The sequence below is a fragment of the Mercurialis annua genome, linkage group LG5 (genome assembly GCF_937616625.2).
Source record: "Mercurialis annua linkage group LG5, ddMerAnnu1.2, whole genome shotgun sequence".
Taxonomy (NCBI): domain Eukaryota; kingdom Viridiplantae; phylum Streptophyta; class Magnoliopsida; order Malpighiales; family Euphorbiaceae; genus Mercurialis; species Mercurialis annua.
In genome coordinates this window covers 6,484,818-6,509,137 of record NC_065574.1, presented here as the reverse complement: position 1 = coordinate 6,509,137, position 24,320 = coordinate 6,484,818, and the positions used below count along the sequence as shown (strand labels likewise).

At 31.2% G+C, this 24,320-nt stretch overlaps 3 protein-coding genes and 1 long non-coding RNA gene across 5 annotated transcripts; 3 read left to right on the top strand and 1 right to left on the bottom strand.

Moving 5' to 3' along the window:
* Nucleotides 1–1,096: 1,096 nt before the first annotated feature.
* LOC126683094 (uncharacterized) lies at nucleotides 1,097–8,713 on the top strand. Its single transcript, XM_050378926.2, has 10 exons — nucleotides 1,097–1,462; nucleotides 1,995–2,093; nucleotides 5,544–5,659; nucleotides 5,745–6,493; nucleotides 6,565–6,652; nucleotides 6,730–7,125; nucleotides 7,211–7,597; nucleotides 7,679–7,777; nucleotides 7,858–7,950; nucleotides 8,027–8,713. The coding sequence occupies exons 3-10, from the start codon at nucleotides 5,546–5,548 to the stop codon at nucleotides 8,630–8,632; spliced, it is 2,532 nt and encodes an 843-aa protein (XP_050234883.1). The 5' UTR covers nucleotides 1,097–1,462; nucleotides 1,995–2,093; nucleotides 5,544–5,545; the 3' UTR covers nucleotides 8,633–8,713.
* LOC126681366 (uncharacterized) lies at nucleotides 2,503–5,305 on the top strand. The gene is made up of 3 exons (XM_050376907.2): nucleotides 2,503–3,838; nucleotides 3,929–4,375; nucleotides 4,467–5,305. The coding sequence occupies exons 1-3, from the start codon at nucleotides 2,686–2,688 to the stop codon at nucleotides 5,303–5,305; spliced, it is 2,439 nt and encodes an 812-aa protein (XP_050232864.1). The 5' UTR covers nucleotides 2,503–2,685.
* A 1,593-nt stretch (nucleotides 8,714–10,306) lies between the features above and the next one.
* LOC126679938 (uncharacterized) lies at nucleotides 10,307–11,243 on the top strand. Its single transcript, XR_007641007.1, has 3 exons — nucleotides 10,307–10,516; nucleotides 10,738–10,807; nucleotides 10,963–11,243. It is a non-coding gene; the product is annotated as an uncharacterized LOC126679938 (long non-coding RNA).
* A 5,251-nt stretch (nucleotides 11,244–16,494) lies between these two features.
* On the bottom strand, nucleotides 16,495–23,691 carry LOC126682783 (probable protein arginine N-methyltransferase 6). Of its 2 annotated transcripts, none has more exons than XM_050378542.2 (13): nucleotides 23,304–23,691; nucleotides 23,111–23,176; nucleotides 22,668–22,799; nucleotides 22,302–22,337; nucleotides 21,744–21,809; nucleotides 20,264–20,332; nucleotides 19,423–19,500; nucleotides 19,168–19,246; nucleotides 18,951–19,045; nucleotides 18,735–18,819; nucleotides 18,072–18,253; nucleotides 17,076–17,194; nucleotides 16,495–16,970 (listed from the first exon to the last, which is right to left on the bottom strand). In XM_050378542.2, exons 1-13 carry the CDS (start codon nucleotides 23,544–23,546, stop codon nucleotides 16,928–16,930), a joined length of 1,293 nt encoding a protein of 430 aa, XP_050234499.1. In that variant the 5' UTR covers nucleotides 23,547–23,691; the 3' UTR covers nucleotides 16,495–16,927. The 2 variants fall into 2 exon arrangements, with proteins under 2 accessions (XP_050234499.1, XP_050234500.1); XM_050378543.2 differs by having other exon boundaries at nucleotides 22,731–22,799; nucleotides 23,304–23,689.
* Between the last annotated feature and the right edge of the window lie 629 nt (nucleotides 23,692–24,320).

The window sequence follows — 24,320 nt, the reverse complement described above, 5'->3', positions numbered from 1 at the left end:
ATCTTTGGGGGTTTGAGATGGAAATTTATCTCCTATTTTATTGAACTAGAAAATTAATTTTTCAACGTCGTCATGCTATTACGAAAGAATAAGGAAACTTCCAGCTTCAACATATAAAGACAGGCAAAAGTAAAGACTCGTCGCTAGGGGTGTGCACCATTCCGGTATAACCGAATTAACCGACCGACCAAACCAAAGTTTTAATTTGATTTGGTTTTTGATTAATTTGGTTCGGTTATGAATTTGAATTCTAAAAATTTCGGTTATTCCGGTTCGGGTTTTATTATAAAAATTCCAAATTAACTGAACTGACCCAAATATATAGATAAATCCTGCAATTATTTTAAAAAATTAATGTATTTTTGTATAATTTATGATATAGCATTTTTTTTTATCTTTTGATAATTACTTTTATTAACATTCGGTTAGTTGGTTTACCAAAATAACAACTATTTCGGTTCGAATACGGTTCGGTTTCAAAATATTTTGATTTCGTGCAGTTATGGAAAACTATACTATTTCAGTTTTAGTTTGGTTCAGTCGGACTGACCCCCCTAGTCGTCACCTTGCAATGAATCTATCACATCACAAAACTGCCATTTTGTGCTATGATGGTTCTCACTTCTCACCACAGACTGCTTAGATGAAGGCTTTGAACATGTCTATCGACTATAGTACAAAGCTGCTGTTATGCATTATGATGATTTTGCTACATGTTGCTTAGACAGGTTTTCAGCATTATGTTTATCACAAATATAAAACTGTATTTGGTAAAGTTATCATAGCGCAAAACAAACTTTAAATGTACTCCTTGTGCTTTCGGGTGATAAAATTTCAATTTGATTTGAACTGAATACGCACAACTAGCTACAATCTACAATACAAAGCAAATAAATTCCATACACCGCCAAATAGCATTCTCGGATGAAGAATAATATCAACCATAATAGGGGTTTTTTCCCAAATAATTCCTACTTAAAAAACTATTTCCCATTCAGTGCCTCCCGCTTGAATCCGCAAGTCATACTTGCGGATTCAAGCAATGACCTCCTTAATAACGGGTCAAACTGATTCCCACAGGGAATCAGTAATGATTCCCGCATGGGAATCAGACCTGTCTGATTCCCATGCGGGAATCAGTTCTGATTCCCATGCGGGAATCAGACATGTCTGATTCCCACATGGGAATCAGATAAATGTATCCGCAAGTTTGACTTGCGGATACATTTACATATATTTAGCACCCGGGTGTGCATTTTCAGCACACCCGGATGCCACACTTCTTTTAAAAAAAAAAACCCATTAGCTACTAATTTTTTTTTTCAAAAATCCTTTCAATTTTTCGATTTAAATTTACAATTCTATAATTTATAAATATCGGAGCTAGGCGTTAACGACGGACAGCGTATCGGAGCTAGGCGTTAACAACGGATAGTGTATTATTGCTTGTGGACTACAAGAGGTTAGTAAATATTTTATTTATTTTAATTTATTTTAATTTAAATAGAAATTGTTAATTAGATGTTAATAATTAATTTTGGGTTGATATTTTTAGAGTATTTATTATAACTGTGAATATTTAATTTAGAAATTAGTCAAATAATAAAAAATTAAATTTTTTAGTATGTTAGTTTAATGTTTAAAAAATTAGAAAATACTAATTGTGAAAATTATTGATTTATTATATAAAATTTGTAATGTAAAATGGTAAGTATTATCATTATTAAATAAAATTCTAGAATCAAGTATAATTTAAAAAAATGGTATGATTTAAAGAAATTAGTATAATAGATAATAATAAAAATTAAATACATTTTAGTAAAATGTTAGGGATTTGTAATTTTTAGAAAAATATTTGTATATAAAGAACTCCGGGTGTGCATTTTCAACACACCCGGATGCCACAATGTATGTTATTTTTTTTTTTTAAAAAAAACCTTTTTAATTTTTTGATTTAAATTTACAATTCTATAATTTACAAATATCGGAGCTAGGAATTAACAACGTATCGGAGCTAGGCGTTAACGACGGACAGCGTATCGGAGCTAGGCGTTAATAACGGATAGTGTATTATTGCTTGTGGACTACAAGAGGTTAGTAAATATTTTATTTTAATTTAAATATAAATTGTTAATTAGATGTTAATAATTAATTTCAATTGATATTTTTAGAGTATTTATTATAACTGTGAATATTAAAATTAAAAATTAGTCAAATAATAAACAAAATTTTAGTATGTTAGTTTAATGTTTAAAAAAATTAGAAAATCCTATTTGTGAATTTATTGATTTATTATATAGTATTTATAATGTAAAATGGTAAGTAAGTATTATCATTATTAAATAAAATACTAGAATCAAGTATAATTTTAAAAAATGGCATGATTTAAAGAAATAGTATAATAGATAATAATAAAAATTAATTACATTTTAGTAAAATGTTAGGGATTAGTAATGTTTAGAAGAATTTTTCTATTTTATTTAACTTTTAAAAATATTTAAAAATTATAATAGTTAAAAGTGAACTCATTTTTATATTGTTAATTAAATATTAGAAATAATTGTTATAATTATTTAGTGCTAGTAAAATGTAATTAAAAGATGCTTTGTATTTGAATTTGTTATCTTAATTTATGGACAAATATTAAATATAGATAATTAATTTTTTGTAAAAAAATGTGTAGTAATGTCGACACTCAATGTATCCTTTCTGATATGGTTCGATGGGCAAATTGTAAACTCCCCCCGTGGAGTAGAATATCACGGTGGTTGTCGAGTGGAGATGCCACTCAGTGAACGAATGAATTTCGATGAATTGGTTAACATTTGTAAAAGGGCAGTTTGTAGCGGACCGAACTCTACTAACTCAGAAGTGGAGATTACACAAATTTTATTCAGACTGCCTAAATTTGTAAGGGGTGAAGTAGATTCGTACGCACTCTTTTTAGTGCAGGACAATAACCATTTATTTGGAATACTAACCGAATCTATGAGATGTCCGAATCTACGAATTATGGAGTTCTACGTTGAGTACCGGATTTTGGGTGGAACTGAAATTTCGCTGGATAATTTGGAGTTAAGCGATTCGAGCGAGTCAGAGTGGGACAGTGAGTCAGTAAGGAGCAGTGACGAAGATGAAGACGAACACTTTTATGAGAGCGACGAAGATGATGCAGGTGAAATCGACGCCGAGTTAGAAATGGCCAATTCGGGAGAACAAACTCATTACCAGTCGCAGCTCCCTGAACACGTTAGTCGTGTAAATGTTGACGATTTCGTAGTTGACTTGAATGAGGGTGAGACCCCGAATTTTACTTGGCAGCCAGGAATGGAGTTTCAAACGGGGATGACCTTCAAAAGTCGCGATGCTGTTCAGACCTGTGCAACCGCTTATTCAATCGCTATGGGGAAGGAGCACCAGTTTCATCGGACTACCCCCAAAACAATCGTGTTTGTTTGCCGACACAACGAAATCTGCGGATGGTGGTTGCGAGCAACCAAACTACAGGCAAATCATACATGGACCCTGACAAAATATATAGGGCCACACACGTGCGATCATTTTATGACAGGTCGCGACCATCGAAACTTTAAGTCTAATCAAATCGTAGAATTTATCAAGGACCTGGTGTTGGAACAACGCGACATTCGCATCAAGACGCTGATGGCTGGTATTTGGGAAAGATTTTCTGTAATGCCTACCTATAAAAGAACTTGGTTAGCTAAGGAGAAGGCAATATGCAGCGCCTACGGAAACTGGAAGGACTCTTTCGCCGAAGTTTGTAGCTTCATGGCCAATGTGAAGGTCACAAATCCCGGATCATTCTGGCATGCAGAAGGTACATTTTTAAGTACAATCTGTATTTTATTATGTCCATGCCAAGACAATTGTGTTCCGTCTCTAATTATGTTCAAATTCCATTAAACAGGCGATCCAATTTACACAAACCACTCGCAAAATCCCCGAGTGAGAATGTTTCGCAGAATGTTTTGGACCTTCTACCCGATGACAGCTGGATTTGCTTTTCTGAAACCTGTGCTATTCGTTGACGGGACTCATTTGTATGGAAAATACACAATGACCTTGTTGATCGCATCGGCGATAGATGGAAACAATCACATAATGCCACTTGCCTTTGCACTTGTCGAATCGGAGAGCGCAGCAAGCTATGAATATTTTTTGAGTCATCTCCGGGAGCATGTTATCAAGGAGAGAAAAGTGGCAATTATTTCGGATCGCGCTGGTGGAATAATAGCTGTTTTGAAGCGTCCGGAGTGGGCGGGTGTTTCTCACATGTTTTGCATAAGGCATTTAGCGAGTAATTTCAATACTCATTTCAGAGATAAGGATTTGAAAAAACTGGCAGAAAAAGCAGGTAAAATCATTGCGCTTTAATAATCTATGTTCGTATATTGCGATAATATGGAAAAATTGAATTTTTTTATTAATTTTTTGGCGATGTACAGGACGTGCTTACCAGAAAAAAAAATTCACACGGTATATGAAAATTATGAAGATCAAATCGCCTGATGGGTATAAATATTTGATGAATAAGGAAGTATTGAAGAAAAATCAGTGGGCAAGGGCGTATGACGTCAACGGACAACGTCACAATGCGATGACAACAAATTATGCTGAGTCTGTTAATGCGACGCTCAAGAATATCAGAGGGCTGCCTATCACCGCAATGATTGAAGCTATTTTCCGTAAGCTTGTCGAAAAATACATTTCCCGTTGGAATTTTTATAAGTCATTGATCGTCAAGGACATTGAGTACACGCCAATCTGCATCCAAATATTGCGAAAAGCAGGAGACAAGTCTCGTACTCATGTTGTCCAGCCGTATGACATGACCACAATGACGTGTGAAGTGGTGACTAAGAAGAATAATCATAATCAAGCCGGCGGAAATGTCCATACAGTAAACCTCCATAAAAAAAAATGCACGTGTGGTAAGTTTCAGCAGCTGAAGGTTCCTTGCTCTCATGCTATGGCGGTGTGCTTAAAGGAGAATTTGAACCCTCATGACTACATTGGGTCGCACTATCGGAACCAAAACGCAATCCAAGCTTGGAGTCACGTTTTTCATTCATTACGTGACCGTGAGCGTTGGATAAAACCGAACGACCTCCCGTTTGTGCCAAATCCTGGCTGGGCTAGAAAGAAGGGACGACCAGTAAATCAACGGTTTAGAAATGAAATGGATCAAACTTATAGAGAGGACCGTAGCCCAAATTTTTGTAGTAAATGTGGAAATAGGGGCCATAATGCCAGAACTTGCACTAATAGGATTAGAGATGCCTAAAATGATAATCTGCCATGTAATGTCATTATTTTCCTTTCATGTAATGTTGTTTTTTTTCCTTCATGTAATTTCACGATTTTCCCTTTATGTAATGTCATTAATTTGTTGTTAATTTAATGTATTTATTTTTCTTAATGTAATCTCATTATTTTCAACAATCAGATTGTTTAAAATGAAGATCCCCTTTGTGGCATGTTTATGTGGTTAATGATATCAATTATGTCCATATTTTTTGCAGCAATGGCTGCCCCCGGTGGTCACTACCAGCCCGAGTACTTTCAGCCTGGACCTTTAAATGACGAACTTCTGACTCAACAATACAATCACATATCGTCTTACACTTGGGATCACCCTGTAAGTAATGCTATTTTATTATTTCCATATTAATTTGGTAATGTGCTCAATGAAACTCTGACTTTGTATACAATTTTTCTTTCAGGAGGACGTAAGTGTCCTAGGTTCGCGGACAAGTCACGGGTTGCCCTCCTTTGGTTCGATAGATTCACGCATCCAGGAAGGAGTCCGCCGGACAGGGCTCTCTGGTTTCATCAGGATGCGACAATATCGGCTCGACATGTCCATTATCACAGCATTAGTGGAGAGGTGGAGGCCTGAGACGCATACATTCATGTTTCCGAATGGGGAGTGCACGATCACTTTGCAGGATATTGCAATCCTTACTGGACTCCCCATTGATGGGACGGCTGTGACTGGAGACAGGGTGGACGACTGGCAGGATAGGGGTGTTGCCCTGTTAGGGAGACCGTTAGAGCTTTCTCAGTCAGAGGGTACATCTTGGGTTGGGTCCAGGTGGCTGTATAGTGAGTTCGGCGAGTTTACTAGTTTACCGGCCTATGCTACACCTGAACATGTTGAATGGGCGGTTAGGGCGTACCTATGGGCTGCTCTACAGACTTTGTGCTTCCCAGACCTGAACAGTGGTCATTTGGGTTTGAGAATTTTACCCCTTTTAGCAAATTTACATGATTTACGGACTATCAGCTGGGGATCTGCAGTTTTGGCCCATTTATACCACGAGATGTGCATTACCACACGGATGCACAAACGCCGACGTAACATAGGAGGTCCTCTGTGGATTGTACAGCTATGGGCGTTCGAGCGACTGAGGCCACTTCGACCCCAACTGCTGACCCCAATAATAGCAGAGGATCTACCTTTGGGTGACAGGTGCGTACTTACTGGTATTTATAATGTTTTTGTAAATCAATGTATTTATTCGTCAATGTATTTTTTAACAGGTGGGGCGGGCGTAGGGATCGTCGGGCAGTCCCGAGGCACAACATCCATGCTGTGAGGTTAATTTTGGATGGCCTGCGATACGAGGATGTAAGTTTTGTAGTTATTTCAGTTTAATTTTACATAATTAACCACATTTTGACAGTGTGTTCGATTTTATTGTCCAGATCCACTGGCAGCCATATTCTGACGATATTCTCAGCTCGATCCCTCGAGAGTACCTCGATGGGGCACATCTCTGGCGTGCGCGAGTCCCACTCATTTACTACAACATTGTGGAGTGGCACCAGCCAGACAGGGTGCTTCAGCAGTTCGGCCTAGTTCAGCCTATTCCGTTGCCCCCCTTGCAGACTGAGGAGCTTCACAACGTCCGCTACCGGGGTTCCTCGAGCTTCGCATATGAGATGGACTACTGGGTGCAACTTTGGAACAATAGAAACGCGTTTGTAGTTCAGGGCCGGCAGCTTCAGCACCCACCCCATTACCATTCCCAGTACATGGACTGGTATAGGCGTCGATGCCGGAGATGGATTACACTTCAGGGTGCAGAGGCTGGCACTAGTGTACGTATTTTGTAAATTAAAACTATTTACATTTAATTAATTTTCATTAATAATACTAGTGACGGTTTATTGTATATTGTCACAGCGCGATTTGCAGGAGAGAACCCATGTTACGGGGGAGGCCAGTTCGAGTGCCGCTCGCAGGATTAGGTTTGCTGCACGAAGTTCTCAGCTTGCTACCATGGAGGATCGCAGGGACGTCACACTTCCCCCTCCTGAGCCAGCGGACCAACCATACCAGCTGCCTCCGCTCCCTCCCTGTCAGGTCGATTTAAGCTCTATTAGAGGGCGGCGTCGACAGCCACGCAGAATGCCTCCACAGCCCCGTCCAGAGCATGTGTACCCTATCCCAGAGCCATTATTTTTTCACACGGAGGTGGCGGGTACCTCAGACATACCGCAGCCGGACTACTGGGAAAGACAACATTACGGGTCAACCTCCGGGCCGACACCCCAAGCATCATATCCACAGGTTTGAGACAATTTAATATACTATTTCACTTGATTAACTCGTATTTTATGCTCTTACGCTTAGTGCTACCCGATGTTATAGTTTCAGGTCCCGCCTGCGTCGATGCCGTATGTTGACTCATTTTTTGGAGATACGACCTTTACGACCACACAGGATCGACCAGGGCCATCTGAGTCACAGGTTTGAGTTACTTTATTATTATTGTAGTTAATTTATAATTTACATTTTTAGTTTACAATTTAATAAGTTACGTTGTTCAGGTCCCCCCGGCACCGATGCCGTATAGTGACTCATCTTTTAGACATACGACATTTGCCAACACTCGAGATCCTATTGCGCCATCTGATTCACAGGTTCGACCTATTTTATTATATTTGTAATTTATAATCTTCTATTTCAGTTTATAAATCTAATCAATTCATTATTCAGGTTCGCCAGCCGCAGATTCCGTCTTTCCATTCATATCTGGGAGAGATGGGATATACTCCACTAGGTACGCCGGCTCAGCCAGAGTCAGATCAGTCATGGCCTGCACCGCCGACGCATTCAGATGTCCCATGGCGTACGTCGACAGAGTCAGATTTCATTGAACAGTTGTTCTACTATCCCGCCGCACCTACTGCAGGACAGGCGTCATCGTCACATCAGTTACCACCTTCTGGGTCGCCTCAGGCTCAAGATCCTTCGCAGATGTATTTCTCGACTACGGAGCCGTGGTGCTCTGGTGCAGATCTGTCTGCTGATCCGTTTTCCAGTGATCGGTTTCAGCATTTTACGCCTCCTAGTTTTACACTGTATCCGGACATCACCTCGCAGGATCTGCGAGACACTACTCCAGCTCCGGTTATTGAACAGCCACACCAGCCTACAGCCGAAGACAGTGACGATTCAGAAGACAACGACGATTCTGATACTAGTGACGAGGGTGACAGTGGCGACTATAACCCTGTGACTGATACCTCACGTCACCGACGCACTCAGCAGGGTTATGACATGAGAACCCGCATGCGGAAACCGGCTCGATATCGTGACTAGTTTTAGTACTTGTAAACAATTTTAAAATAATATTGTTTAATATTTTTAATTTTTAATTTTTAATATTTTTAATTTTTAATATTTTTAATATTTTTAATTTTTAATATTTTTAATTTTTAATATTTTTAATTTTTAATATTTTTAATAGTTTTAGTACTAAGCGTATTTAATTTTTAATGTTTAATATTTTTATCAATTTTAAATTAGTAGGTATTTGTTAAAATAGAATATTATATAAATTAATTTCTTTTAATTGATATATTGGGATTAATGATTGGGCACTAAATGCCCAATCATTAATTCCAATCACCAATCATTGGGAGACAAAATTGTCTCCCAATGATTGGTGTCAGCCCTTAATCACTCGATTAAGGGTTAATCACCCTTAATCGGGTGATTAAGGGTTTATTGCTTGAATTCGCAAGTCTGACTTGCGGATTCATGGGTCAATCCGCAAGTATGACTTGCGAATTCAAGCAAGAGACACTAAATGGGAAATAGTTTTTTAAGTAGGAATTATTTGGGAAAAAACCCACCATAATAGTATGGAACGCGGAAACAAATCTACTATCTACTATATATATATAAAACAGGACATCTTCTCCCTTTGATTGACACTTGGCACTACCATATTCACTCTACATTTTTTTAAATGCTATATACTTTATATCTCTAATTAATGCTAACTCTAACTATATTGATTATATAATTCTAATTATTTATAACCTCCATCAAAGCTATAAATGTTGAAATTGTATTTTTTTTTATTAATTTTACTTTTACATACCATATCTATTTTTTTAGTTTTGGTAAATTTTAGGATAATTTTAACACACTGTTATAGAAAAAAAACGTCTATACACACTGCCAATCAACATTTAATGACAAAATTGAATTACAAAACATTTTCAACTCCTAATTAAGTTATACATGAAAAATTACCTTCTTTTGAGGACATTTTACATAATTAAAAATGCTAATTACCGTTAAATAATTTTCAACACAAAATTAAGCTATACAAAGAAATATAATGAGCATTTATCAACATTTAGTGATTTTCAAAATTTTAACAAATGAAATTAATTAATTTAACGATTAAGGAAATTTTAGAATATTTTATATTTTTTCCTATGATTTGATACATTGACATTTGGCACATTTCTATTCGTCTTAAAAATATATTACTTTGATTTTTTTAATCATTATTCTCACAATTTAATAATTATACATTGTTTGATTGTTAATCTTTATTATAAATTGGTAGCTATGGAAATAAGAATCATATATATATATATATATATATATATATACACACACACACACATTAATTGTCATGTTTTCTCTTTAAATTTTTGACTATAATTTTCCTTAAAAAGCATAATTAATTATTTCAATTGTATTTTTAAAAAACGTTACTAACTTGATTGCCAATATATCATTTAATGACATAATTATCAATCAAATTGACCTTTCCTTTACAAAGAAAGATCATAATTTAAAGCAGAATGTACTTTTTCCTTTTAGTTGGCATTTGACATTTCTATATTTATTCATACATTTACCTTCTACTTTTTCGGTTACTAATATAATTTTCCATAATATTCTGAATTAATGCATAATTTAAAGTAATAGTAATTACTTTTAGTAACAACCCAAATAAAATGAATTATCACAAATTCACATTTAAAAAAAGATCAAACGTCCGGCCAAAAAAAAAAATCAAACGCTTGATCTGATATAAAATTGGCTTATGCCCTCCACCAAATGCCAATAACTAACGTTGCCGATAATTTTCTATAAATATGGCTTTTAGCACTGCAGGGAGAAGATATAATCAGCCACATGGTTTGCTCACGGGAATTACTATAGATTACTATCGAAAATGTATGCGACATTTTCTTCCCTCGTGTTTACTTGAATTTTATTGATCAAGAATGGAGTTCTTTTGCTTTTTTATAGACTTTTTTCGAACGTTTTTATTTGTGTATAACTCTTTGGTCATTTAGAATCTCCTTATAATTTTGCTAAAAACTCATTTTTTTAATGTCTCTGCTAATTGCTAATAATTTTCATTTTCTTGATTTTGATAATATTTTTTTATGTAGGTGCAATGGCTAAAAGAGAAAAAAAAAGGGAAGAAGATAAAGAAATAAACACATAAGATATTCAAATAAGGTATTTTTATTTTTTAGATATTTTTTTATTTCTTCTTTTATTCACTACAAAAGAATTCGAATTTTTACATACAATTTGTTATTTATTTTGCTCTCTAAATTTGTTAGTATAATTGAATCTAAAGGTTGTGATGAGTTTAATTTTTGATGAAACAGATGAGGTATATCTTGATGATCATCAAATTTTTACTAGGGAATCTCTATGAATCGAAAGAATTTTAATTCATTGTTAATATATATTGTATTTGATTACAGGTGATGACAAATGAAATTGTACATGAACTATACAAATAAACACAATTTGATGATCATGAACATTAATTATGATATCTTAAGATGTTTAGCCTTTTCTTCTAATACATATTGTATGAGAAACTAAATTTTGATAAATAAATAGAGGCTATACATATTTCCCATTTTTCCTCTTAAATCCTGCAGGTTCGTTGGTTCTTTACTTATTTCATATTAATTTTGGAGTTTGTATTGTATGGGTGTTTACATATGTATTTAAAGTTTCTAATTATCATAAAACTACTTCATTTGATAATCAATCTTGCTTATTTAATTATTCTTATTTTTGCATTAAAAATCCTATCACTGAACTTAGTAGACTTTTAAATTTTTTATTTTTATTGAGATTAAAGAATATATTTTAGCCATTGTTTCAATTTGAATTACGGGAATTATTCTTTTAAAAAAGTTGTTTTTTTTTATTTCACAGCTGAAAAAACCGACATTCTAACATGTTATTGAGATAATGGTCCAGATTTCGTCGCTATTCCTACGCTTGCTGGTAACTCGCATACATATAAGTTTTTAGCTTCAAGAATAATTTCATGAATTGGATCTAGACGACTAAGGTGGATATACCTCATATATTAGGATACTTTTAATATTAATAGTCAATATAAAAAATGTCTTGGGATTTAGTGTTGAATATTTTTACTGGTTTTTTTTGTTTGGATTGTAATTTTATTGTTTGGATGTTATATTATCATATTGGAGATAATTACATTTGAAGTAATATTTTTAATGGTGTGAACGACTGAACGGTTCTGTTTGATTTTATGAAATTTAAAATCAAACCATGATAAAACAAAAATCAAACTATATTAAATTTATTATTTTTATTTTCTTGGTTTTGATGTATGAAAAATTAAAGATATATAGAATATCATATTTTTGTTTGTAGCAATATATAACTATCACATACATATATCTTATTATTTAAAAATAAAAAACCATTTAATTAAATTTCATAAAATCCAGTAAGATAGTTTATATAGCATAAAATACAAGATATGAACATTTACATCGAAATTAACACATATTTAATAATCTATATTAAATTATAAACTCTTCAAAATTTCAAATTTATGACATTAATTATAATATACAGTTCTTTAAAAATTAAAAGGTAGGGAATTATGAAATAATGACAGGTAATAGAAAAGAAATCAATTTCTTTCAATATATGCAAATGAAGAACTATTCATTATATAAGTGCTATATTTTTTAATGGCTATAGTTTTCAATTGTTTTTATTCATGTGCATGAAAAAATCTCCTTTCATATTATTATTTTTGTTTAGATTGAAAATAGTATGAAATATTCAAATATTATATATTTATATATATTATTTTAAATTTTTTTAATTATTATTGAAAGTATCTTTATCAACCAAAATTCTTATAAAAATTAAATAGAAAATAAAATTAGTAACACGTATTTTTTAATAAAAATCGTGCAACGCACGGGCAAACGCTAGTATATATATAAAGCAGGATGTTTTTTCCCATGTTTTGATACGTTGACATTTGGCACATTCCAATTGGTCTTAAAAATATGTTACTTTAATTGCTTTAATCATTATTCTCACAATTTAATACATTGATTGATTTGTTAACCTTCATCATAAATTGGTAACTTGATATGAAAATAAGAATATTGCTAATAATAGACTAATCATTTATTTGATAAATTTTATTTGCATTCTCAAAAAAAAAAATCTACCAATTATTATAAGATTTTAATTTTTTTAATTTTTGTATCATATAATAAATATTTATATAAAAATACACTTCCTAAAAAAGGCATACTTAATTGAAATTTAACTTTTCACATGCAATCTACTACTATCTACTTTTAATACATATAAAATATTATATTTGATAATATTTTTTTTCAATTTTCTGAACTTTTTAAAAGTAGGGATGAACTATGTATTAATTTATAAATAAAAAATTATACAAATAAAAAAAATAAACATACTAATTGCATATTTTTAAAATTAAATAAAAAATTAAGCTATTCCATAAAAAATTAGCATCTATTATTTTAATGTTATTGATTCTTATTCTTTTATAATTTGAAAATTTATAGCTATGATTATATGACTATAAATGGTAAGCCACCAATAGAAAAACTTCTTAGCCTTTCTATTTAAAATTTTATTTAATTCATATTTTAATAGTATATCAATAAATTGAAATAGTTAAATTAAATGATTTAAAAAAACATTTTATATTTTCCATTTACAGCTTTTTATCTAAATAATAAAAAACCATTAAAACTATGATTATGACTACACATCTTAATAAAGAAATTGAAACAATTAAATTAAATATTTTATTATTTGATATTATTCATTAGACAATTCATATCTCAAGAATATTTTAATCATCTTTTTTTTGAATTTTATAATATTATATTAATTGATTTATAAAGTTTATTTGTAATGCTAATTTAATATGGAAACAATTAATTACTAATATTTTTTTATGGAAACAGTTAACTCTTCACATTTTTTCTTGTAAAGTTTCATTATATTTCTGTTTAATTAGTATGATAAAATTAATAAATTTAATGCACTTTAATTAGGTAGCATTCCTTTTTAAAATTGTTACTATAAGTTATTAACATTTTTTTTCTTAAAACTTCTATAACGTTTTTTTCAACACTTTTATAGAAAATTTATTGAAATTAACGTTTTTCTAATTAATACTATTTAATATGGTATGATTAGTGAATTTAATGCTCCTTTTTTAAATTCTTATTCTCTGCTCTTATATATAATGACCAACTCTTCACCCTTTTTTCTACTAAGGTTAGTCATTTGGTTGCTCTTTCTTTTCATATTGTGGTTATATCATTTGTTTTTAGATCGTTTGTAATATATTTTGCATATTTGTTCATAAGATTGTTATTCTTTGTCTTATGTTTTATTTGCTCTTTTGTCCGATTGAAATTGACAAAGTTATTGTGAATTTAGCAATATAGTTCTACAATAATATAAAAAAAAATATGGATATGTTATTTATTCAATTCATATTTTAGAAGATCTTTTCTCTTTTAAATTTACCAAATGTAATGATTTAGTTAATATTATTCGTTAATATATTACTTTTTCAGTGTTTTACATTTAGCACTTTCTTCTTTAAAATTAGTATTTTCTCCTTTGAAATTTAAATATTTGTCATTTTTGCCATTAGATGACATTGAAAAGGTTAATGATTTATTTGCTTTTAATTTAATTATATTATGGTTTATTATTATATGATACGTGTGGTTATTTATTCATTTAATTATCTATTGTAATATATATATATTGCATTTTAATTTTTTTTAAATATCTAAAACTGTAATATCATAATCTAATAAAAATATCAAAATTAAAAACAACCAATAACCAATATCTCAATTGTTTATTGACAATTCCAGTAGATATAAAGCATGCAAGAGCAATATAGCCACATTGTTTTATTCTTATATTTTTAATATAAATATATTTACTAATCTTTGTTTAAAAAAAATTAATTGATAATATTAATTATATCTTTTTTCATATTTTACTGAATAGAATTTTTTTTCATGTTTCTTTGTTTGTAAAAACAATTATTTGGCTTTTCTTTCCTAATTAATCATTTTTTCACTGAAATTGTATTATTCAAAATGCTAAATTTAAAAATATATTTAATAATGTCTATTAATTATCTTATTAAATGCATATATTTCTTCACTATTTAATACCATTTATATTTGGAATAATTACCATTTACTAATTACAATTTTAAAAGATGTTAACATTTAAAAATTAACATTTAAAATAATCACCATTTGCTAAAATATGAACATTTAAAATGCTAATTTAAAGTATAAATGGTAATTATTTTGAAAGTTACTTTTGAACAAATTTGATATATTTTCTGTTGACATTGTTTTATTATTTTATAAATGATTCATGATATTTTATTTATGTAAATTATTTCTATAAATGTTATTATTTTGAATATTAACAGAAATAAAATAATATTGATGGCCAATAATTATCATCATTATTTTTATTTATTTTATATGTGTTGGTTCATTTTTAAAAAAAACATTATGAATTTAATTTGAATGAAATATGTACCCCTAAAAATAATAATCATCTCCATTGGCATATTTGCTTTATCGTTATTTTTGGAGTCAAGTAAAATATACTTTTAGGCATGTGAAGAGATTTTTAAAAATTTGTTTATCTTTCATATTATTTAACTTACTAATTTCCTTAGCTAATTAACCCCCTGAGTTTCAACGTTACAATGCTAATATATTAATAATATTAAAGTTAAAACTATCAATGTATCATCAATTAATGTTAATCTCCGTTAAAAAATTAATTCTAATATATAAAAAATATATTAACATTTCATTTCACTCTCACATTACTATTATTTATATTTTTTAAAATTATGCAATTGTAAAATCTTAATTAACTTTAGTCAGTTACAATAGATTATTTATTAAGACAATTAAATTAAATTTATTAAAAATAAATGTTTAATTTTTTATCTCACCATAATATATATAAATAGACTACATTATTTTTTCTTCTTCTAATTATCAAACCTTCCAGTCTATTATCACTTCTTTATGTTTAATTTTAACATTTTGATAGGTCTAATTATGTTGAAAGTAACTTATTTTGCCAAATAACATATTAAAATAATTATTAATAAAAATGTAGATATAATTATATATACTTTATTTCTAAGTAATATATAGCTAGAGGACTATATTCATTTATCCATTAAGTAATTAAAAATTGACGGTTTAAATATATATTATGTTTTGTTCTATTTTAATTAATTTAGTAGCTAATAAAAGAAGAAGAAATGTACAATATATAAATTTTAATTACAATGGATAATTTAATATTATAATTGAAACCATGTTTTTTCTTTAGTTTATTATGAAATTAATTTAGCATGAAAGATATGAAATGACGAGTCGTTTTGTGTAAATAAAAAAATTTGAAATTTGAAATAGAAAAGATAGAATTGTATAAATTTGAGATGAATTTTTTTAAAAAAAAAATAAGAAGCAAACCGACACTTTTAATTAAAATAAATTTATAAATTTTATTTATTGAAAACAATTCAACAACTACTGATACTTAATTAAAAGAATATTTATTAAAATGCATAACTAATTCCTATAACTATAGCTAAAATAAAATATTAATTACCAACGACTATAACTCAAATTGTATTAGCATTGCACAACAAACTGCTAGATCGTAAATCTAAAAATCTCCCACATATGTTTTACCATATCCAATTATCAAAAAAAATACTATTAATTAGTTTTTAAATAAAAAATGTGCAACGCACATGCCTAAAGCTAGTTACTTTATAAAACAGAACATTAGCAAATACAGTCCAATAAGATGGTGTTGTATACACACAGTTTCATTACATAATGGTGGTCAAAAGTTCATACTAAATTACTAACTAGGACACAATACTAAATGGTGCACTTAATAATTAATAAATAAAATGGCATCTGAAGAATCACTCTGTTACACATCTTACATCTACAGATAAAAAACAATCTCAGGCCATTAAAAAATCTTAATTTCTTCTTTCCTAAAATGGATCGCCTCTATGTTTTTGTTTAAATTATGATTTTTACCTCTCAACTTAACAATCAGTGGCATGGTCAGGTTAGCTGAGGACATTCATCCGAGAGTCGGGAAAAATTCTTCACTTATGTAATGTCATCAATTGTGCTAGGCCATTGTCTCATCCTGAAATTTACTGTTGAACATTACAAAATCTGGCAATGACTCTTGAAGGGATCACCTCATTACAGTCTCTTTTACGAAGGACCGACCACCGCAACTGTAAGAGAAACACGTCAGACTAACATTCAATTCGACAAAACAGAAATTCTATTTTCACCATCAAGAAAGAATCTTTTTTTCTTGAACAATTACAATGACTCACTTGTATTCAAGGTGAATATTCATGAAACGACGATTTTCTTTGCTCTGTGATAGTGTAACTGAACCTTCAATGAGTTGATCTTGCTCCACGTCTATTGGCTCATAAAAGTAGATCACTGTCTGCAAAACATAATTAAGTTGCACAACTTTGTCTGATCACCAGAAGCAGAAATCAAAACATTCTTAACCAGCTAAAAAGTTCCCTTCACAAAAGTTGTCCAAACTGAATCTTGTTCCAAAACATGTTAAGTTTCAAAATGCTTAATGAACACAATAATAACAAAAGGAATTATAAAATGTGATATGAAACTAAGCAAAAAGTACAAAAAAATACATTAATGACATTTATATCCAGCACTTCATGCGTACACCTCTGGAGATGTATAGTTTAAAATTTTACATAATAAATTAATACAAACTAACAATTCTAGCATTTTTTACACCAGTAAATTTTCCTGTTAAAAAGAACACACATACGTTTTCAGATAATAAGCGTCTAAATATCAATCTGATACTTACCGAGTAATCCAATTGCATTTTACTCGTCGAATCTATTTAACAATTCATTTTAATAATAGTTAGTCCAAATTCCAAACAATGTTTCAGCTAGCTTTTCTTGATATAAAATATGTCCACTATTCAATAAACTTAAGTTAATCCCCTTATCAAATCACGCATCCTTATTGCCCTATTAAATTGGACCATAAAAGCTCATATGCCACATGGTTACTTCTCCACCTACTGCCACATTCTTTCATTTTTTTTGCCCCACCCTTCCATCCTTTTTTCTTCACTATCTATATCCTCACCAGCATTGATATTCTTACTTTTAAATCACTTCTGGGAATTGCTGGTATTGGACCATTATCTCAGCGTGCTAGTGCTACAAATGAACACTATCAACTGCTGGATTTTAGTATAAAACAGAACTCATCTAAAACACCATAAACTATTCAAATAATAAACAAATTAGCTGTGAGATTATGAATTTTGATACCTGTTGCCAGTGCGTTGGTGGGTCCTCAGGTGCAGTGGACAGCACAAGTGAATCATTTGGATTTGTCCTTTTCTTACTCTGAATCCCATCAACTGGAGGACTGGTTGCAATAGCATTTATAGAAGATGTTGCCGGCCCGCAGAATTCAACGTCAAACCAAAAGGCAAACCCATGCAATGGAGCTGGAATTTATATAAACGTAAGACCATATACATAAGTGACAAGAATATTACAAAAAGTTTAAGATAAGAAAATATATGAAGAGAAGGAAAACAACAGAAGTATATATTAATACGCTCTGATGGCTTAGATTTTGAAGCATATCCAATGACGGAGCTAGGTGGGGCTGGGGAGAGCTTTGGCCCCCATCAACTTCTAAAATTTATTTAAATTAGTACCTTTTTTTTTGCATATTAGTAACTAATTTTTTTTTCATATTTTAATTTGGCCCCCTAACTTAATATAATCCTGGCTGCATTATCATAGTAACACAAAAATCCAGTGTCACAAATTCTCTCTTTCCCCCCCTCTAGGACAAGTGATTAAGGCCCAAACATAAGAAGGATGCTAAGGTGATGTCATACAACAGTCTGATAATACTTTTGGAGGTGAATCATGAATGACGGTATATCTAATAATACTAGTAATAGAAAAGCAAATTACCTCTCATCATTGATTGGAACTTAAATCTTGTTGAAACAGATTCCAGCTCATGAACTTGAATTGTATAGCAATCCAGATGCTTAACCTGTAATCAATATTCAAGTTTACAGCTATGAAGACATATTGAGATCTGAAAAATTTGAAGTTCATAAAACAAATGGGTACATATAGGGCTTATTAGTAAGTCAGCACCCTATAACAAATCAGGAGACTCACCACATGTGGCCATGTCAAAACATTTTCACCCGATATTGTCTCTACGGATGGTTCCTCAAATGCACATTGTTTGGCCAGCGGCATCATGGAAGACACTGACACCGAGAACAACGAGAACAAATCCTTAATGTCATGTCAAATCCACATCTAAATGCTAACATGCAAAACAGATGGAACCTGATTTAATAATTATAAAAATTCATGTGTTGATACTTACTATCAATTCCATAAACATTGCGCCAAAAGTCAATGCTGTCAGCATATCTGTCAGGATTTGTGACTGGTGCCATGTATAACTGCAGTAAGTAACGGTTACGAATCAGCATTCTATGGAATAACATTAGACTCTACAAATTAAAAGTGCCATTCCTAGATTTAACTCGATGACAAGTTATTCTTGTATTTGAAAACCGTAAGATGGAACAAAGAAAGAAATGCATTCCATTTCAATGTATGAAAGAAAAAAATTTACTGTTGCAGTTGATGGCAGAATAATTCCTCCACGTTTCAGCCACCGATCTCTAGCAGTAATAACACTCCCGAGCATGCTCTACAATACAGGAAGAGAACTCCTTAAAAGAATATCTATGGAATGGATTAGTTGTAGAAAATATTTTCTGTTTTCCTTTTTTAGTTTTTCTCAGTTTTCATTTTCTACTTGGATAATGAAAGTTAAAATTTATGGTAATTGTTAAATTTATTCAATATTTCTTTCCATAATTTATCATAATTAATTCAAAAGTAAGTTCTCATATTATAAAAGTTATTTTCATAGGATAATCAAAACTCTTTTTACTTTCTAATATTTAAAGATAAAATTGCTATAAAAAATATTATAAAATAAGCATAATACAATAAACATGGCGATATGATAATAAATACTGAGAACAATCAAAGAAAATGAAATAAATAAAATCTTGTTATAAAAATATTAAAAATGCAAATGAGATGTCGAACAAAAAATGGAAGCAAACAATTACGGCAGGATTTGAACTTAAAAACATGGATAGAATGTTTTCTAAAATTGTATATAATTTAGAGAATTTGGAAAACACATTGCCAGTTTTCCATCTTAAGAATTGTTTCAACTAAACATTGAACTCCATATTTCAATTTTCTTGGAGTAATTATATGGAAAACAAGTCCAGTTTCCTATAACTAAACACCTCCTATTTCTTCTTCATTTTCTTAGGAGGTAAGGTAAAATAGGTTAATATTTTGAGAGCACACAGAACTCAAATATATTGTTTTATCGAGAGTAGAGATATGTATAGCAAATATTGTAGACATCAATCAGCAATTTCAATAATCACCTCATACAAAAGCATGTAGCCCATCCACTCTGAAATTATGACATCAACTTCTTCATCAATATCAACATCCTGCATAGATTTTTTATTATAAAGATTCGAGTGAATTATGGATAAAATAATATATAAAAAAGAGGAAATAAATTTCTAATGGTCTAGTTATCTGTCTCTCATATTCTATAATTTTAACTAGAGGTTTTTCTTATAGATTTTTTATTTTCCCTCGTATAAAGGACACAATATGACCCAAACACATGACCTCTCTAACCATGTCCTGCTAATTCATAGGCCAGGCACAAATCGCATTCCTCAGCAACTTCGATAATGAAATAGTATAGTTTCATAATTCAGAATCATATCTTCTCAAAACCATCATTGTCATGCATCAAATACCTCATGCATTTAACGAGTGGTAGTTAATTAAGCAGGGCGCCAAATGTACTATCCATCAGCTAATTGACATTTCAAAACAGAAAAGCAAGAACACCTCCACTATTCCTTACTGGAAATTAAATATTGAACACCAGTGCACCAAAACCAGGGGATTGATGGTCTGTGAACTTATGATCTACAAGATCTGACAGCAAACTGTACTTTACACAGAAATGATATCTAGATCTAATCTGCTAAGCTTAATCGTTGGGGTTTACGCAAGATACGCCTGCCAGTTCCCTTAACTACATCTATATCTATACTATATATAAAAGCACGGATGGGGGGGGGACAGGCAAATTTACCGAATAATCCTTTTCAGTTTAGTATTAAATAAAGGTTTTATAGTCATTACCTAATTAGTTATTTAATTAATCTCTATTGTAATTAAAGTCCTAATTAGAATAGGTAGCTAACTTATCTCCAATTTAGTTTTAAAATGTAAAAAATAACTAAATTGTATCCAAATTAGTAGGAATACCTATCTTTTAGTTTGATTGAACTACAAAATTAAAATACTGTATTTGGTCAATATATTAATATTTAAATTTCTATTTTATTATTATTTTTAAAGATATTATTAATAAAATAAAATTAATTATTTAATTATGGTTATTATAAAACCAAAAGAAGAATAAATTCAGTATGGAACAAATTTAATAACCGAATATATAATATTTACTTTTACAAAAATTCTTAACTAATTTAATATTAATTATAAATAAAAAATTGATATAATTAAAATAAATTTACTAATATATTCATTGACGTGTTACGTTACGAGCCCCGTGCATAGCACGTAATACAAAACTAGTCTAAGAAAATTCACAAATACTGTCACCGATATTGCCATGAAAAAAGAAAAACTGTCTTCTGAAGTATAATTTAAATTAGTTGGACATGCAAATTAAGTTGATTCTTTGATCTTTCCAACATGCTTAACCTCATGTGATTATGCAATTGTATTAAGAGAACTGGAACTTAGAAAAAGATAGTGTAGAAGCCTCTCTAAGAGTATATGTATCATGTATACCAAAATAGATAAGCCTACCTCAACTCGTCCATGCAAGACAATGACCTTGTCAGACAAGTTATTAGCTTTGATAACTTCATTTGCCTGCTCAAATAAATAGCAAGATCAAATTACAAACCAAGCATTCACCATGATTTTCGTAACAGATTGCAGGACTCGGAGACAGATGTGTAGGAGGCAAGAGAAAAATAAGACTAGGGACAGAATATATCAGTTTCAAAGTTTAAATTATTAATAGTTTCCAGTGTCAGCTGGAAGTAGTAAACAAAACAAATGTTTCTCTTCTCCCCCATTACTTAAGTTTGGCATGACGCTTTAAGATGTCATTGACTAAAGAGAATTTCAGGTAATGTATGTAGAAAATTCATCCCATGATTGCATTTTCCTTCCACTCCTCATAACAGATTATCTTTTTTTTTTTGAAACACTAGATGATTTTTTCTTCTTGGCCATTCTTTCATGAGAACTAAAAGAATTGTTTATAACTCATTTTGTGCTGCACAGCAAGATGCAACCAAATAGATAAAATAAAACAGCACAAATGTATGAGGAGAGAAGACTACAAAGACATAGTACCTGCGCTGCAATATCACTTGCTTCCACAGCATATACCTGGCCAGACAAAAACATTTGAACTGTGATGTGTATATATATCAGAAAAATAATGCAAGCGTAGAAACTAAAGTGTATCCCCTCCTAAATAATGAACTAGCATATGAGAGAAAGTAACACAGAAAAATGTTTTTTCTTTAAACAATACAAAATGATTGCGCCACTAGTTAGTGCAGGCTACTTCCAAGAGTACCGAATTTTGCAAAAAAAGTTGAACTAATTCTTTGATTGTCCCAAGAGCTTTGTCTCACATTTTACTTTGAGGAAAAATCTAAGCCTATATCTCATAATTGCAAGAATATATGTTAAATAACAGACAACATATTCTACCATCCAAAGAAATCTTGTTGAATGTAGTGTGTGTCTATCGGTACAAATTCCGTTATAGCTTACCCGTTTAGCACCAGCCTGAGCACAAAATATAGAAAGAATTCCAGTGCCACAGCCAACATCCACAACAACCTGAGAATTAGAACAAATAAAAGGTCTTTACATAAGAAGCTCTTTAAACTCTCGCAATAATGTCAATTAGAAAACCAAGTAGCTACATAATAACATTTCGACAGCATTATGTGACATATAAGCATTTCAATATGGGACATTCGTCCATCTTACTGAACATTTTAGCCTCTGGAAATTCAATTTACAAGCAATTCAAATCATAAAAGTCTAAGGAAAGTGTGAATTAAATAAATCAATCAACAACCACATTCAAAAACAAAACGCACAGCATTTAGTTTACTCTATGAGAAAATTTAAAACAACAGTATTACTTTGCCTTCAATGTAACTTTGTAGCTGCATGATTGCATTCCTATACGTCTCCGTCCGAATACGATCCTGAAAAGAATTAAGAAAACAAAATCATAAACCTCAGCATTTCAAACTGCTGGCACAGTCATAAATTTCACTCCAAAATTGTTAAAACGCGACGAGAAGGAAAAGTAAAGAGCGGAACAGAGCAGACCTTGATCATCTCTTCATGGATACCAACGTGAGCATAAGAATGAAAATAAGCCATGTCGAAATCGGTACACGGTGACAGTTTCTTCTCACTCTCCTCTTCCTCTCTACTAACCCTAGAATTATACCCGTTCCTCGAAAAGCCACGTGCGCCTCTTCTTCCTCGTTCCCGGTGACTGGTCGGAGTGCTTTGGTGGTGGTTGTTGTTGTTGTGGTAGCCATTACTGTGACCGGAGCTTGAATTCATTCTACTTGGATTGATTTGTTTTGCTCTGGTTAGTGATTTTGTTCAGACGCAGTTCAATTCGAAGCTGCTGCGCCTGCGAAAAGAAGGAACGCAGAACAAAAGAACACTGCTGAGCCTGAAGCTTGAAGTTGTCGCTGTCAAACGTCGCCGTTTTGCTCTCTGATCGGATAATAAATGGGCTGGGCTCCCACCAGCTTGCTTCTGTGGTATCTAGACCCTCTCAGTCCAGCTCTGATATCATTTTGGTATAAAATTATATGAATCATTGTAATATTGTTTTTCTTTTAGAAGAATTACTGTAATATTGTTATTAACAATAAAATGTACAGTCTTTTTCCCCTCGAATTCGATTTTGCATGTATTTAAATTGTTTCTTTAAAAACTTTTCACTGCAGTAAAAAAATTACGAACTTTCAAATTTTATTTTTGGTTTTATCCAACTTTTGATTATTTCTAAATTAAAATTTATTAAATTCAACATAGTGAAAAATAAGAGATTACATATTTTTAATATTATTTTTCATCAGATTAATTATAAATTAAATCACAAATTTTATCCTAATTTGTTTACAACATAATTTTTTAAAAATGACAATTAAAATATCAATTTTTATTTTTAAAAAATTCCTTTTTTATTTTAATAATAATATATCAGGCCACTTGTGTTCACAAAAAATCTGGTCAATTTTTTTTTCTGTTTACATTACATGCACATTTTACTAATTTTTTGTTTTTTAGGAAACTGAAAATATAATCGAAAAGCGCTGCTCCCAA